Raw genomic sequence first — 16,179 nt, forward strand, 5'->3', positions numbered from 1 at the left:
CACATGGTGGCACATGTCTGTGCTTAGAGGGGTTCTCAGAGCCCCTGGTGCCGGTGGAGGGGGATGTCACTTCAGTGGGTTTTCCAGTATAGGCATACCTCAGGTAGGGGGTTGCCTTTGATGTCGGCTATCCGGGATGGATTGCTTTGCCCCGCTTTGTGACAGTACTCTGCCCTTTTGACGCCAGCCTGGTGGCTCCTCTGTCGGCTGAGGGGGCCATAGTCTGCTGGACTTCTGGCCTGTCCAGTATCTTCCTTTTGATAGGTCAAATCTTTTTGTGGGCTGACAATTATATTGTGGCGCAGGCCTGTTTCAACGTCCTGTGATTTCCCTCTGGTGCAAGTGCAGTGACTGGCGGTTTTCCCTGGCTCCTCGTCTCTATCTTCTCGGAGGTGTATGAGACCGGTGGGGTTCGGCTTCCTGGGTAATGGGCTCCTTCTGGAGGGGGTATCAGTTGCCGTTCCTGTCTCCTCCTGTCCAGGTTTGCATGGTTAGGACTTTGGTACCCAGCTCACGGTCCAAGTAGTTGGCCATGGGATCCGTTCTCTCCGAACGGTTGTTGTGGGTTACCGTCTTGCCCGTTCCTCTCCCTGTTCAGGGTCAAGTTTTCTACTTGCGGGTGTTCCTGGTCCCTATGCCTTCTAGGATGTGTCACCTGCTTATGGGTCTCAAGACCCTGCACTGCTTGTCCGGACGTCTGGGGAGAGCGTACTCTGGATGTTGTGCAGGGGGGGCGCTTGCTGGCTGTTCTGGGCTGGGTTCTCAGAAGGCAGTATGTCTCGACTCACCTGTTGCTGAAGTTACGGGGCACGTGGCGTCTTGCATGTTTTCCAGTTCCTTGAGCCTGTCTTCGGTTACGTCTCCTGGTGTCTTATACTCTCTCCCACTGGCTCCCGACATCTCGGCTTTCGTAGTTTTGTTTTCAGTGTCCCCAGCGCTGCGAGTGTCCCTGCTATGGTGGCGGGGGGTTTCAGGTCTACAGGCTGAGGTGTGCATGGTCCTTCCTCCTGTGACCTCTCCTACTACCAACATCAGCAGAAAGGGTATACATTAGGGGTCCTCTCAGCTCAAGGGTTGTGAGATCTGGGGAGAGCCGGTGATCATCCAATTGGCAAGAGTTGTGCCATTGTGCAAGCTCTGGTGTACTTCGAGGAGTTGCTGGACGGTCGGCGGTTTTTGGTCCGATCGGACAATACGACGGCCTTGGCATATGTGAACTGCAAAAGGGGTTCCGGCTGTTCCTTGAATGCTCTGGCAGCGCTGATAGGCACCTGGGAGGAATCTCATCTGTTGTATCTGCTGGCCTCACGTATCAGAAGGGTGGACAATGTTCAAGCGGATCTTCTCAGATGCCGGTTTTCACTCCTCTGCAGAACTGGTCCTGTTGGCCCAGGTCTTTGCGGTGACCTGTGTCAGATTAGGGTCCTTGGTTCTAGACCTGTTTGCATCCCCGGCCTCAGCAGAAGTTCCCCTCTTCTGCTCTCGGTTTCAGGTTGAGGGGATTGGGGGATGGACGCCCTCTCTGTACAGTGGCCTTGGGGTTTTCCTTTATGCCTTTCCGCCTATTCCCCTTCTGCCCCGGGTGGTTTGGCGCATCTGAGTGTCCAGGGTGACTGTGTTGTTGTTAGCTCTGTTCTGGTGCCGCCGGAGTTGGCTCCCCTCTCTGTTGGAGCTTCGTTCCTAGGAACCTTGGCTGGTTCCGAGGTGGCCGTGTCCCCTTCAAGGGGATCTGCGGTTAGAATTCCACCGGATGCAATGGGCGGTGTGGCTATTGCTCAGTCTAGGTTGATATCTCAGGGGGTCTCAGATCCTGTAGTTGAGTCCAAATGGATGCTATTAGACCCTCCACTCTGAAGGTGTTAGGCAGACATTGGGGCCATTTCCGAGACTGGTATGGGCAGTCTGGGATCCCTCCCCTGCGTTCTGGCCTCTGCTATCCTTCGGTTCCTCCAGGAGGGGTTTTGACAGGGGCCTGGCAGTTTTTCCAGGCTTCGCTCTCAGCGGGCCTCCATGAAATTCCTTTTGAGGGACTCTGACGGTCACTTGGATGGGGAGGTGTTGGTGGGGAAGTTGATTCAGGGTTTTTCTTCTTCCCTTCCTTGTGCTGATAAAGGGTTTTCCTTTTGGGATCTCCCTCTTGTATTACGGTTCCTTCACGGGCCTCCTTTTGAGCCCATTTCCGAGATTGATATCAAACATCTTACACTGAAATCTGCTTTTCTTATTGCCCTCACTTCTGCCCGTAGGCTTGGGGAGATTGGGGCTCTCTTATGTCACGCTCCTTTCCTGAGGGTGCTGCCAGACTCGGTGGTGCTGGGGTGTGGTCCGAAGTTTCTCCCTTAAATTGTCTCTCGGGTTTCACACCTCTCAGGGTCTGGTTCTCCCTGTCTTCTTTCATGATCCAAGAATGCCTGAGGAGGTGGCTCGGCTTAACATTGATGTCCGACGGGACGCGTTGGAGTATTTGGCTAGGTTTGCTTTTTCCACTAATCTGATAGTCTTCTGATTGCTTGTGGTCCGGCTGGGGCTGGGCATAACGCATCTGTGGTTTCCATTTTCCGGCGGTTCCGGGTTGTGATCTCTAGGGCCTATGTGGCTTCTGGCCTGCCTGTGCCTGCGCACAATCATGGGCGGTCTACCAGGGGTTTCGCGGCTTCCTGGCCCGATGTAAGGAGGGTTTTTCTCTGCAAGAGATTTGTATGGCTGCCGCCTTGGCTGGTCTAGGCATTTTTCATCAATCGCTATGGGTTGAGTTTCTCCCACTCGGGGGTTGGTTCCTTCGTGGTTGGAGTTTTTGTCTGTGGGGATGTGATTTAAGAGTTATTGTGGGTGTGTTTTGCTGCACTGTTTTTGGCTCTGTCTCATTGGGACCTTTTCCCCGTTGATGCTTTGGTATACCTCATGAAGTAAGTACTGGGACGAGGAAGAGTGGACGTGGAGGTAATGCTCTGATTACTTACCGGTAATCTTCATTACTCCTAGTCCTACTCTTCCTCGTCACAGTACTGACGACCCTCCTCACCCTCCCTGCGGGGAAGGTCCCATGCTCCGGCTTGGTAATATGAAACTGAGTGACATGGATGTGGGGGAGGAGTTATAGGGATTTAAAGAAATAGAAGAAGGTCCTGTGTCGGAGGCGGGTGCCTCATGAAGTAAGTACTGTGACGAGGAAGAGTAGGACTAGGAGTAATGAAGATTACCGGTAAGTAATCAGAGCATCATCAGTATACAGTAAAATCCTGCACAACTGGTCAGTGCGGCCCTATGCATGGTCAGCTTACTCCATAGGGGATGCCAGTGCATTGGCGCCAACCCCGTCCATCCGTCTTCCATCACGTGGGAGCAGCTGGGCTCATCGTCTCCAGGAAACCAAGGTCAAAGAGACGATTAAATGTACTATTCAAACAATGCTACTCTATTACTACACAGGGCACCTGGCACGATCATGGACTGGTACCGGGGGAGGCTCGCTACTCTATCACTACACCGGGCACCTGGCACGATCATGGACTGGTACCAGAGGAGGCTCTCTACTCTATGACTACACCGAGCACCTGGCACGATCATGGACTGGTACCAGGGGAGGCTCGCTACTCTATCACTACACCGGGCACCTAGCACGATCATGGACTGGTACCAGGGGAGGCTCTCTACTATATGACTACACCGGGCACCTGGCACGATCATGGACTGGTACCAGGGGAGTCTCGCTACTCTATCACTACACCGGGCACCTAGCACGATCATGGACTGGTACCAGGGGAGGCTCTCTACTATATGACTACACCGGGCACCTGGCACGATCATGGACTGGTACCAGGGGAGTCTCGCTACTCTATCTATTCTTCCTTTCCTCTCCTTCCCCCAGAAGCTCACTGTCTCTAGAGCCCTGGTTCTCTCTAAGCTGGACTATTGCAACAGCCTCTATCTAAATCTACCTGCCTCTACCCTCGGCCCTCTGCAACTCATCCAGAACAGGACTGCAAGACTTGTCCTTGGCCTCAAACCCAGGGATCGTATCTCTCTAGGACTGAAATCTCTGCACTGGCTCCCAATGGCTACGAGGATTAAGTTCAAAACCCTCTGGATTGTACACAAGGCCTTCTGGGGTCTGGGACCGCAATACCTTCAACTCTCTCTTCCTAAATATCTTCCTTCTCGAGCTCTTCGCTCATCCGCCGCCAACTTCATCAGTGTCAGTCGCTTCTCCAAGCAACGAGTGGTGTAAGATTACTCTCTTCGGCTGGGACCTCTCTCTGGAACAGCCTTCCTGACTCCCTGAAACTCGAGGATAACTATCTCCGGTTCCGGAAGCACCTAACACCCTTCCTCTTTGCCTCTGCTTTCTCTCCCCCCTCCCCTGCTGATTTTCTGACTGAAACTGCTCGGGTTACCTGCCACCCTTTCTGATCTCTGGCCTAGGCCCCATCAATTTACCCACTTGCACTGCCTCCCTGGCAACCCCTGCACCTGGGGACCGTTCTGTATCCCTACAGCCCCCCTTCCCAGCACTTTTGTCTGTGCTTCCTTGCACTTGCCACCAGCTGGCCGTTATTTATTCTTATTTATTTAACTTTTTCCTGTGTACTGCACTTTCCCCTCTCCCTTCCCCCGCGCCCTTTTCCTTTTCCCCCTTCCCATGCACTTGCACGATCTGAATGACACTTGGCCTAGTAGGATCGTTGTCTGTTCTCCCCTTGTTTCCCCCCCCATGCCTCGTGGCACCTTTAAACACTTGTGTATACGCACGTTATAAATGCCATATCATATCATATCACTACACAGGGCACCTGGCATGATCATGGACTGGTACCAGGGGAGGCTCGCTACTCTATCACTACACCGGGCACCTGGCACGATCATGGACTGGTACCAGGGGAGGCTCGCTACTCTATCACTACACCGGGCACCTGGCACGATCATGGACTGGTACCAGGGGAGGCTTGCTACTCTATCACTACACCGGGCACCTGGCACGATCATGGACTGGTACCAGGGGAGGCTCGCTACTCTATCACTACACCGGGCACCTGGCATGATCATGGACTGGTACCAGGGGAGGCTCGCTACTCTATCACTACACCGGGCACCTGGCACGATCATGGACTGGTACCAGGGGAGGCTCGCTACTCTATCACTACACCGGGCACCTGGCACGATCATGGACTGGTACCAGGGGAGGCTCGCTACTCTATCACTACACCAGGTACCTGGCACGATCATGGACTGGTACCAGGGGAGGCTCGCTACTCTATCACTACACCGGGCACCTGGCACGATCATGGACTGGTACCAGGGGAGGCTCGCTACTCTATCACTACACCGGGCACCTGGCATGATCATGGACTGGTACCAGGGGAGGCTCGCTACTCTATCACTACACCGGGCACCTGGCACGATCATGGACTGGTACCAGGGGAGGCTCGCTACTCTATCACTACACCGGGCACCTGGCACGATCATGGACTGGTACCAGAGGAGGCTCTCTACTCTATGACTACACCGAGCACCTGGCACGATCATGGACTGGTACCAGGGGAGGCTCGCTACTCTATGACTACACCAGGCACCTGGCACGATCATGGGCTGGTACCAGAAGAGGGTCTCTACTCTACACCGGGCACCTGGCACGATCATGGACTGGTACCAGGGGAGGCTCTCTACTATATCACTACCCCGGGCACCTGGTGTTAGTCAGAATCCTGGGCAGTGTCCTTAGGGACCACTACACAAGATTAAGACTACAGGTGGTAGTACAATTTCACCTTTGGTACAAGCCTGTACTACACTGTTAAAGTGGTAGCGATGGCTGACCAGCCAGGCTTATCTCAAGAGTATATGAGCAGTAGTAGAGATTACACAAAGGACTACAATTACTGTGACTCAAGTAAACACTGACTCGAGGTTTCTGGTTAAAAAGTAAAAGTACATTTATTTTTAGACCATCTGTTCACAAAACACTTCACTTCTATTAAATTAAAACCACACTTCAAATACACTACACACAACCAATTCCCCTTGTGAAGAACAATTCAAGGTAAGTACCTTTGGTTTTGACAGACCGGTGTTGTGAAACTAAGACGTTACCAGGGGTTGTTACGCAATCACTTTTTGACAGTAATGACAGTTCGGTCTAATGAAAGAAAAGCGTACCCGCAAGAAGAAATGTTACCGTAGTCAAACACACTTACCACATTAATTCACACAAGAAAATTGGGGATAAAAATCATAGGCAATACTTTTGTCAAGGCAGATAGAATGAAGAGACACTTTCTAAAACGTAAATAAAAGTCAATAGGCCTGCGCCAGTGTCAATGGGACAGGGTCCTTTTGTTGAGGATCACAAGGTTAGAACAGTTCACGATTCGAGATTGCCAGGAGTACTTAGATATTGTCAAAAGGGAAGCAAAAGTTATAAGAGGGAAGGAAGACAAGGACAAGACTTTGGTGAGGAGAAAAGGGGTTCGCCCTAGTTCCCCGAAGTCGGACACAGTACCTTATTCAAAGTGAAGAAGAGCTGGTGCTATGGCAGTTGTTCCTGGTAGTTTTCTGCAGATTCACGGTTCCTGAAGCTTCAGTCGTGGGGACAAGAAGGACGACGTCTGGAGCGATCTGCACTATGCAGGGAAGAAGCCAGCAGCAGCAAAGCAACAGTGAATAAAAGGTGCGTTCCTTTAAAACAGGAGAGGCTCTTCAGATGGCTATTCGGACCACTACAGCTGTGTGCAGCGATTTCGACCAAGAAGAGGATACTCTGGCTGTGGAAGACGAGCTGATTGATCCCACCAGGCTCAATGGAAGAAGACTCCAGACTTGATCTTCTCTTGTCGTTGAAGGGTAGATAGGTCAGGACTGCAGCAGGGCTTCACCGGGACTCGGGAATTGCAGCAGCCATCTTCTTCTCCACTTCTCTTCGGTTCTTTGCAGTTCCAGTGGCAACTCTGACTTCCAGCCCAAGAGTCCTGCCTTTTAAGCCAGAATCCCCCATTCACTCAGCATGGCTGTCAATCACTCAGCAGGGGGGTTGTCCAGCCCAGACAACCACCTCAGCCAATCAAGACAAAGTGTGACCTGGGTCTCCAAAGAGACCCTGTGCAAGGGGTGACTACACCCCTCCCTCACATTCAGCCCACCTAGACACCCGGACGCCAAAGGAGGGCTTCTGGACAGAAGCCCGCCAAAAGGTCAGCGAACAAAAGAGGCAAACCTGGTTTTCCGCGCAAAGAAAAACACAAGAAGGACTTTAACAAAAAGAAATGGCGATAAAAACCAACCGGAGCCGAAATAAAAAGTATTTGGTCAAGCGGGTTTAAGTTCGAGGCTAATATAATAGCCTAAAACAGTACCACGTTTATATAGTATAATCGCGGTAGAAAAGTTAGCGTAGATACCACTGCCACCAGCCAAGTCTTAGTGTTAACAGACCAAAATAAAGCTCAGAGAGGCACAGACAAAAAGGGGTAGGAATTAACCCTTTCCAGTACTCCATGTAAGATGGGATGTACTGGGTCTGCAGTTTAAAGTGACTATATAAAGTTAATGGCAACTTTACATGTTTCTGGGGGACAGTAGTCAGCCCCAAAAAAATGGAGTCAGTGGGAATTCTCAAAGACAACCCTGTGTCACTGCACTGAAGGTGCTGTGTAACACACACAAAAAGTGGGGCTCATGTAGTGGTGTAGCTCCAGAGCCCAAGATCACACAAACAGTAGAAATACACATGGTAAAACACATGTAAGAGTGGGAAAAAGGCTCACACTCTTACCAAGTGGAAAAAATAAACCCCAGAAATCCAGCAAAGCTGCTGAGGGACTCACTAGGTGAGGGAAATTAGCCATAAAGGAGAATTCTTCCTAACACTTGGCACAATCATGGACTGGAACCGGGGGAGGCTCAAGGTCACTGTGAGCCGCACACATTTCACTCGTCCGGCGTCCAAGGCTTCCTCCCTCCCCGCACCTCGCATTGCAAATCATGCCACTGTAAAGTACAGATGGGGGGACCATTCTCTTAGATCTTTTATGGTTGTCTGGTTTATGGTCAGTGGCCTGGGGTCAGCTGGTATCTTGGAATTCAGGGGTTGCGTGACTCAAACAGTTGTAAGGGCTATAACTTGTAGTTGGCTGGCTGGGGGTCGCAGGTTTGCTCTGGCCTAGTTGTGATAACACGTACAGCGAGGCGCCTAGCAGCGTCTCATGGTCTTGCAGGATACACGTATTGGCAACAGTTGTTGAACGAATGAGGGTCTCTGTGGAAATTAACAGCACAGGTTCCTCTCTCGTCAGCGCTTGGGCCTATTCAGGTTTCTTCATCAGGGTTGTGGCCTGTGTGTAACGCGCTGCCGTGCAGGCCGAAGGTTTCTGCCATAGCTACAAAATGGCACCTGCTTATATGCGTGCACCAAGTCTAAACATCTACAGTTTGCATGATATTATATCCGTGCGGGCTCTCTTAGTACACCCCCCCTGGCACAGGTCTTCTCATGGGATTGGTCTCACCCTAAAGCGCCTATGGTGGTGGGATAGGCTCATTTCCTTCCCAACAATCCTCTGGAGAAACTATTAAAAGAGCCAGCCCAGTGGTAGCGTCAACAGGCAGGAAGGCCTGTCAATGCAGACACTGGGCAATAATCCACAAAAGACGGCCCAACTCCAGAGAGAAACGCTGAACGCCATGCAATAATATTGCCCCATTCTCCAGACTTGTCAGGGCTGCCGCGTGCAAACACTGACACAACATCCGATACATTGCGGTTAAAGCTGACGTACTACACAAAAAAAGATTCTCCCCTGTGCAGGATGCATGCTCTGCAGGATCGCTCTTAAAGGGGAAGTGATTCACCCGCCCACAACAGGAAAGTAAATTAAACAGAAACATTTTGCAACGTGTTCGACTCCATGAATGGTGTAATCTCTGAAAGGCACCTGCAGGAGGACCAGCGCTTCATTTGTGGGGGTGTTTGCTAGAGCCACAGCAATTCTTTCTAATCCCCAGCACTTATTTTCTCACACTCAGTCTGATTATGATGTGGTGTTTGGTAACATTAGTATTTCAACTCGCATTCAGTAGTTGCCACTCAATAAGCAACAGCAACGTGCACTGGCCACAGTCGCTTCATCCTGCTCCGGTGCATTGTTATCCATGAGCCTGATGACCCGGGGGGAGGGGGAGAATCAGGACAGAGCTAGTTACCCTTTTTCATGGATGGTCACAATCATGGGAGCTTGTAATGGTCATGCCACCACACTGCTCCAGTCATCCTGCATTACATTGGTGCAGCTCTCTACTAACCAGCAACACTACTGCCACCAGCCAGCAGCACCAACCGAAGGACAAAGCTAGGGAAACGGCTACTACCTTTGAGTGCCAACCTATAGACTGGCAGCTTCATTACTTCAGGAACGATCTTTCAACCATAGGAGGACAGCATGTTTGCTGTTTTTTCTGTGGATGGATGGTCAACATGTTCTACTTGCCACCGATAGAATGCGAGCAAAATGCTGATGATGATGATGATGAGTTTAAAGAATGACTTATACATTTGTCTTAAACTAGTATGTTATCTTAGGTTATGTTAATTGGTATCTGTAAATTGCACATCTGCCTGCCATCGGTAGTGCATACACCACCCACAATAGCCGGTGGGACTTGCAGCTCTAACCCTAAATATGCTGACACTGTGGGGAGCAGCCGTCAGCAGTGGTATCATTGGGATAAGAGCTGCCTTCCTCCATGGGCTCTCCCCCTGCTCACTCTTCTGAAGCCAGAAACCTTGTAGTCATCTTCGACTCCTTTCTCTCCTTCCTCCCTCACACTCAGGACATTGCCAAGAAGTCCCACGTTCAGCTCTTCCTTCTCAAAGGAATTCTACCTTTTCTCACCTTCCACCAGAAGCTCAATGTTACCTGCACCCTGGTTCTCTCTAGGGTTGACTATTGCAACAGCCTCCTCCTCTATCTTTGTCCACTCTATGACCCCCTCCAGCTAATCCAGAATAAGGCAGCAAGAATTATCCTTACCCTCAAACCCAGGGACAGCATTTCTCCTGCCCTAAAACGCCTTTACAGGCTCCCAGTTGCTTCACAGATGAAATCCAAATCCCTCTGTATCACCCACAAGGCTGTCTGGGCCCGGGGACCTCACTATCTTCAACTTTATACTCTCCCTCTAGACAACTACGTTCCTCTGGACCCAATGTTTTGTGTGTGAAGCGTTTTGCTAAACAGAGGGCAGGTGGTTGATCGCTGTCCTCAGCTGGCTTCCCTCCTATGGAACAGTCTCCCCCTCCTTCTGTGCCTTGAGCAGGACTTTCTTAAATTCAGGAAACTCCTCAAGACTTTCCTCTTTACCTCCTCCTTTCCTGCTTCCCTCCTCTGCTAATCCCACAGTTGCTGTGATTGGACTCTTGGGCCCTAATGCATCCTCGGGGCCCCTGACCTGGGATGTGTCCCAGGTGTGCTAGAATATATTTGGGCTCCGGGACTCATTTTTTCACTAACTGAGCACTGGGCAGGCCGAGGCTAGCAGAGAAGTATAAGAAATAACCTGAGAGCACAAACCATACATCAAAACTAAGAATTCCAAATCGCAGTTTGCTTGAAAGAGAGAAGTTATCGCAGGTCCGAGATGTGGTTCTCAAACACTGATCTTAGAACCAATAAATATGCTCTAGCACCTTGAAGCGTCTGTTTGTGCTAGATGAAATTACAATAATGATCTCAGAACAAATGATCGGACAGACTCAAGGAATATGGCAAAGTAGTATTTTATTGTCAATTTAATAAAACAGGGCAAACTGGCAGACTTCGGACTGATCCATGCACACTTGCATAGCAGGTTAATTACATGGGGGTCTTATACCCCAATATGCGTCATTTATGATGTCATTCTATGTGGCAAAATACAAAACCTATCAAGGGACAGGATTGGTTAAGGGAACATATCTACGTATAGAACATATAAGGATTAGTGCATCATTGGCTACCCCTTATCTGTAGGGCACGCCTTGAACTACCTCTAAATACGTATAGTCTCGGGAGGATAGCTCATGGGCAATGTGCTCGCCTTGGAAGCAAGACGACGTGGAGCAACACAGGATCGATCCCCGGGTCCGTGCTTAGAAACCTTTGGGTATTAAGCGCATTATAAATAACCATTAATATCATATCATATCATTGATTATAGCGGACAAAACAACAGTGGATTGGACTATGCTATATTGCATGTTAGGTTGTCCCTCAACTCCACTGATTGGTTGGCATACTATCCCAACCTTGGACTTTTGGCTCTTTAGCAGCACGTACGTGAAACAAAACATAGGTGTTTGAATCTCATCAGACTACTCTCTGTTTTCCCAATTAGTCCATCATCTCTCATCGGTAGGCCATCAGCCAAAGTCTTCCATCTGTAGTTGACCTTGTAGTCTGTTCACTGTCCTGGAGCTTTCAATGGAGTGTGAGCACACCACTATCTTAGCTTAAGGCTCTAATAAATAGCCTTTGTGTTCGACTTCTGGGTCACGTGTGAAAAGACCACTAATTTGTCCATTTGAGCCTTCTATTTACTGCTTTTTGATTCAATTATGCAGGGTGTTGTTGCTCCTCTTGTTGATCTCAGGCACGGACAAAAGCAGATCTAAACACACTATTCTGTCATCCTACTCTGCAAAACGTAAGAAGCACAGGCACCGAAACACTTAACGAGCGAAAAGCCGACTAACGAAGGCTCACGACCTCCATGCCTTTGTGAGTGCAGGAAGACCTGGACCTGCCCCCATACGCTGCCATTCTGCCTGAAGGCAAACACACTACCACTTGTGCCCCACAGGCAACTTTAACAATGACTAACAAAGGCTCACAATCCTCATGTGTCTGTGAATGCGGGAATACCCGGACCTGCCCCCTAACGCTGCCATTCAGCAAGAAGGTACATGCACAACCACGTGACACAGTAGTGTCACACAGGCAACGCCAATAACGCCAACCAGATGGTAACAAAGCCTCTCTCCCCCTGAACATGCCCAGCCACAGACACGAGAGGACAGATAAGAGCCAACCAATCCAAGGCCCAGATGAAGGCACTGACACCACCAAGCCGAAACCTCTAAGGTCTGGGACGAATCACACTCCACACCATCTACCCATGTTCTATACTATTAATAGTGACGTCGACCAAGGATTGGTCAAGAAATGCTCTTGAAAAAATGAACAATTGAACTAATCATTTATTTTCAATGTTTTTTGCACAAATGCTTTGTTCACAAATGTTTTTCTTCTATGTCTTGTTACAGTATGTTGATGTACAAAGATTGATTTACCAAATTTACTATGAAACAAAAATAATTTTGAGCATCCTATATAGAGATGCCCAACAGATTTATTAAAGAAATAAAAAAAGAAAGAAAATAAGACCAATTAAAAAAGGCCAAAGAAGGATCATGAATTGTTATGTTCTCCTTCACACAAGAAAAGACTAGGAGTCTTTCTAGGATGGTATATGGAAATTAAATACCCTACAAACAATAGATTCATAACCATGCAATACCAATGCATGCAGAAAACACTAGGGCAGGACACCCTTTGTTATAATAAATGTTCCTCCTCTTGGCCTCTAGACACTTGCTCACTCTCCCTCATATGAACTTTGTACACTTTGAATTGACCACAGATGTTTCCATCTTCGTCCATCTATGAAGAATGTCCCACATTCAGAGCTTATCCATGTACTCCCTTTGTGCTCTGTGCTTATCCTTTATAAATAGCATCCTTAACTCTGGGCCAACCTTGACTCATCGTCGGCTCTGTTTTTCTCTGTCTCCTGATTCTACAGCCTTGGCCTGTCTCTGAGGTAGCTTGGTTAAGTACAATGTGAGCCAGCATCCATTTTCCTACTATAACCATTCTTGCCACATTATATATTCCTCTACAAGGAAACTTCTATAAGTTTTCTTTCTACCTTGCGCTACTGTGTATTTACAGTTATTGGTCAGTAAGTTACTTCATCTTCTTTAGATCCATGATTACTTTAACTTTAGGTACATGTTACTCTTAATGCTTCAGTTACATCGTTACTTCTAAGTATTTTCATATGGTTTCAGCATAGGTTCATATATCTGCTTTATGACATCACTTTGTCCTTGTCAGATTTCCCTTTAAAGTCTGTCCATAATATTCTGTGATGCATTCTGACATCTTGGCAGTCGACATCCCTCCATGTAGATTTCTTCTATGCAACATCCTGCCACACTTTCAGTGCGAGGGTACATTCTGTATTGCTGTCTGAGTGCATAACGTCTCTCATACACTCGATGCTGTATAGGAACCATGCAGGGGATCCCATTTATGGCTTTTCTCCAACTGTTCCAATATGACGGTGGTGAAGGGGCAGGAACTGGCGACATACCGTCTACCTGCTCCTCTACAGTGCATTACGAGTTTCTTATGAACTAGGGCTTGTGTCTTTCTTAAACTTGAGTCTGTCTTTTCTGTCTATAACAGGAGGAGGGTGGTGGGACTTTTTTAATTAAAGAGTAAACCTTTGTAAAATACTGCCTTCCCCGAGAATGGGTGGGAGGATCCCAAGGATGAGGGGTTGGTTAGTTTGTGTAAAGGGGTGGATTTGTCCTTTACGCACCTGATCGGCCCCGTGGCCAGAACTTGATTTCTTTGCTTTTCCTCTTAGAGTTGAGGAGGTTGGTTCATTGAGTTGGAGTACACTAAACTATTGCAATGGTGTTTATTTGGATCTTCCCCCTACAACTCTATGTAAATGAGGATCACCCGCAATGCCCTGCCCCGTACCCTTATGTGGCGACGTCACAGGGCCCGCGTCTCTGCACCTCTGGGTGGTATACATTGTCTGCTTCTCAAAACTCCTAAGGCCCGTTTCTTTTCATGGCCCACGATTTCTGCGAAGGAGGTTTACATCTGCTCTGCACACTAGGGTGATCAGAGGCCCGGGTGGGAGTTCCCCATTTTCGACTTTCACAATGGGACGCCAGACCTTTGTTTTGGTCCAGGCAAAATGTTTGTGGAACACATCTGTGCACCAGAGACTTATTGACAATCACACAATATTTTGTTGCCAATTTAAGACTTTCCTGCTTCCCCATTAAAAGTCTTTTACCATACCATCTAGGCGTGGCTTATCCCTAATGAAGGGTACATTGTAAAAACATGCACTATGATTCAGGGGCGAAAGTAAAGTTAGAAGTATTTTCATAATGAGAAAAGTTATGATTGATGCAATTAATTAAAAAATATATATATATATTTCCATAGATATATGGATACAAGCACGACTTCACATCGCCCAAACGCTTGGGTACATAAATCACTGCCTGCACGCAGCAGGGAACCTACACTACACTTACTACTGTAAGCGGTGGTGGAAGTGTAAACATGTAAAGGGGGTTCCCACAAGGGCCAGGGTGGAGGCGGAGTTCAGAGGGGGCGGAGTTGGCATTTGAACTCTCCTCAAAGGGAATGTTCAAAATAATAATTTTAAAATGGGTCAATTACTTTCACGCTACTTCTTTCCAGACTCCACAGTGTACATCAATTCCACTTTACATCCCTTCTATGGCAGTGGTGCTCCCCAGGTAATGTGGGTAATGCAGGGAGTTTAGTACATCAAGGGATCCGTAGACACCTCAGCAGTAGAAGGCTACCAGGGTACCTCAGAAGGTTGAGAGACCGTTGCTGAAATGTTATATGTTAAAAAGTGGTTGTTAATCGTATGACGTTTCACCCGAAGGTGGGATGGGTGATAGCACATGTCAGGCTGCTAAGTAACCCACTCTCTGTCTCTCTTTCCAGCTACCTGCCCTGGTTTGAGGTATTTTACAAACTCCTGAACAACATCGCGGACCATCTGGCCAAGGAGCAGGTGAGCACCGCCTATCTCTAGGGCGTGAAGATTACATTTAAGCAATAGCTACCTGTTCCACAGGCTGGAACGGGTGGGAAAGGGCTGAGCTTGAGTTAGCAAGCCCCTCTTCCATTTCCATGGTGGCCACAGAGCGGCAGCAGCTGTGAGTGCTGCCGCCAAGGATGGAGGTACATGGGGCTGGGGATGGGACATTTTAAAGGAAAGGGTGGTTGGGGGAAGATAGCGGGGCGGGGGTAGCAGCCGACGGCTTCCATGGAACCTGATTGGTTGTTCTCCCCCCCATGCCCTCCGCCCGGTGCTATTTGAAAATACTGTGGATGCCTTTGTATGGATGGGGATTCCAAAGTGCTCACACGAGATCACAGTTGTGTGACATGAGTGACCTGTGGTTAGTTAAAGAGGCCAAGGAAATTAATGTGACAGGTTCTGAAGCCAGTGAGCCGGCTAGGCTTTTACTCGACCTAAAACAGAGCCGTCCCTGGTAATGTGAGGAGAATAGCAGCACTGTCCCTTTCAGCCACTTGTGAGCCATCCCTGGTAATGTGAGGAGAATAGCAGCACTGTCACTTTCAGGCACTCGTGAGATGTCCCTGGTAATGTGAGGAGAATAGCAGCACTGTCACTTTCAGCCACTTGTGAGCCATCCCTGGTAATGTGAGGAGAATAGCAGCACTGTCACTTTCAGGCACTCGTGAGATGTCCCTGGTAATGTGAGGAGAATAGCAGCACTGTCACTTTCAGGCACTCGTGAGCCGTCCCTGGTAATGTGAGGAGAATAGCAAAACTGTCACTTTCAGGCACTCGTGAGATGTCCCTGGTAATGTGAGGAGAATAGCAGCACTGTCCCTTTCAGGCACTCGTGAGCCGTCTCTGGTAATGTGAGGAGAATAGCAGCACCGGCACTTTCAGGCACTCGTGAGCCGTCCCTGGTAATGTGAGGAGAATAGCAGCACCGGCACTTTCAGGCACTCGTGAGCCGTCCCTGGTAATGTGAGGAGAATAGCAGCACTGTCCCTTTCAGCCACTCGTGAGCCGTCTCTGGTAATGTGAGGAGAATAGCAGCACTGTCACTTTCAGGCACTCGTGAGTCGTCCCTGGTAATGTGAGGAGAATAGCAGCACCGGCACTTTCAGGCATTCGTGAGCCGTCCCTGGTAATGTGAGGAGAATAGCAGCACCGGCACTTTTAGGCATTCGGAGCCGTCCCTGGTAATGTGAGGAGAATAGCAGCACCGTCCCTTTTAGGCACTCGTGAGCCGTCTCTGGTAATGTGAGGAGAATAGCAGCACCG

General features: G+C 49.0%; 1 protein-coding gene across 2 annotated transcripts in view; it reads left to right on the forward strand.

Annotated features, from left to right (window-relative positions):
* The window catches only part of DENND1C (DENN domain containing 1C), a 652,034-nt gene that overhangs the window by 363,563 nt on the left and 272,292 nt on the right, over positions 1–16,179 (forward strand). For both annotated transcript variants that reach the window (XM_069604349.1, XM_069604348.1), the window contains exon 6: positions 14,817–14,886. In XM_069604349.1, coding sequence (XP_069460450.1) covers positions 14,817–14,886 — 70 coding nt within the window. The remainder of the gene's footprint in view (positions 1–14,816; positions 14,887–16,179) is intronic.

This window comes from Ambystoma mexicanum, chromosome 3q, assembly GCF_040938575.1.
Source record: "Ambystoma mexicanum isolate Mex_15411 chromosome 3q, UKY_AmexF1_1, whole genome shotgun sequence".
Classification (NCBI taxonomy): Eukaryota; Metazoa; Chordata; class Amphibia; order Caudata; family Ambystomatidae; genus Ambystoma; species Ambystoma mexicanum.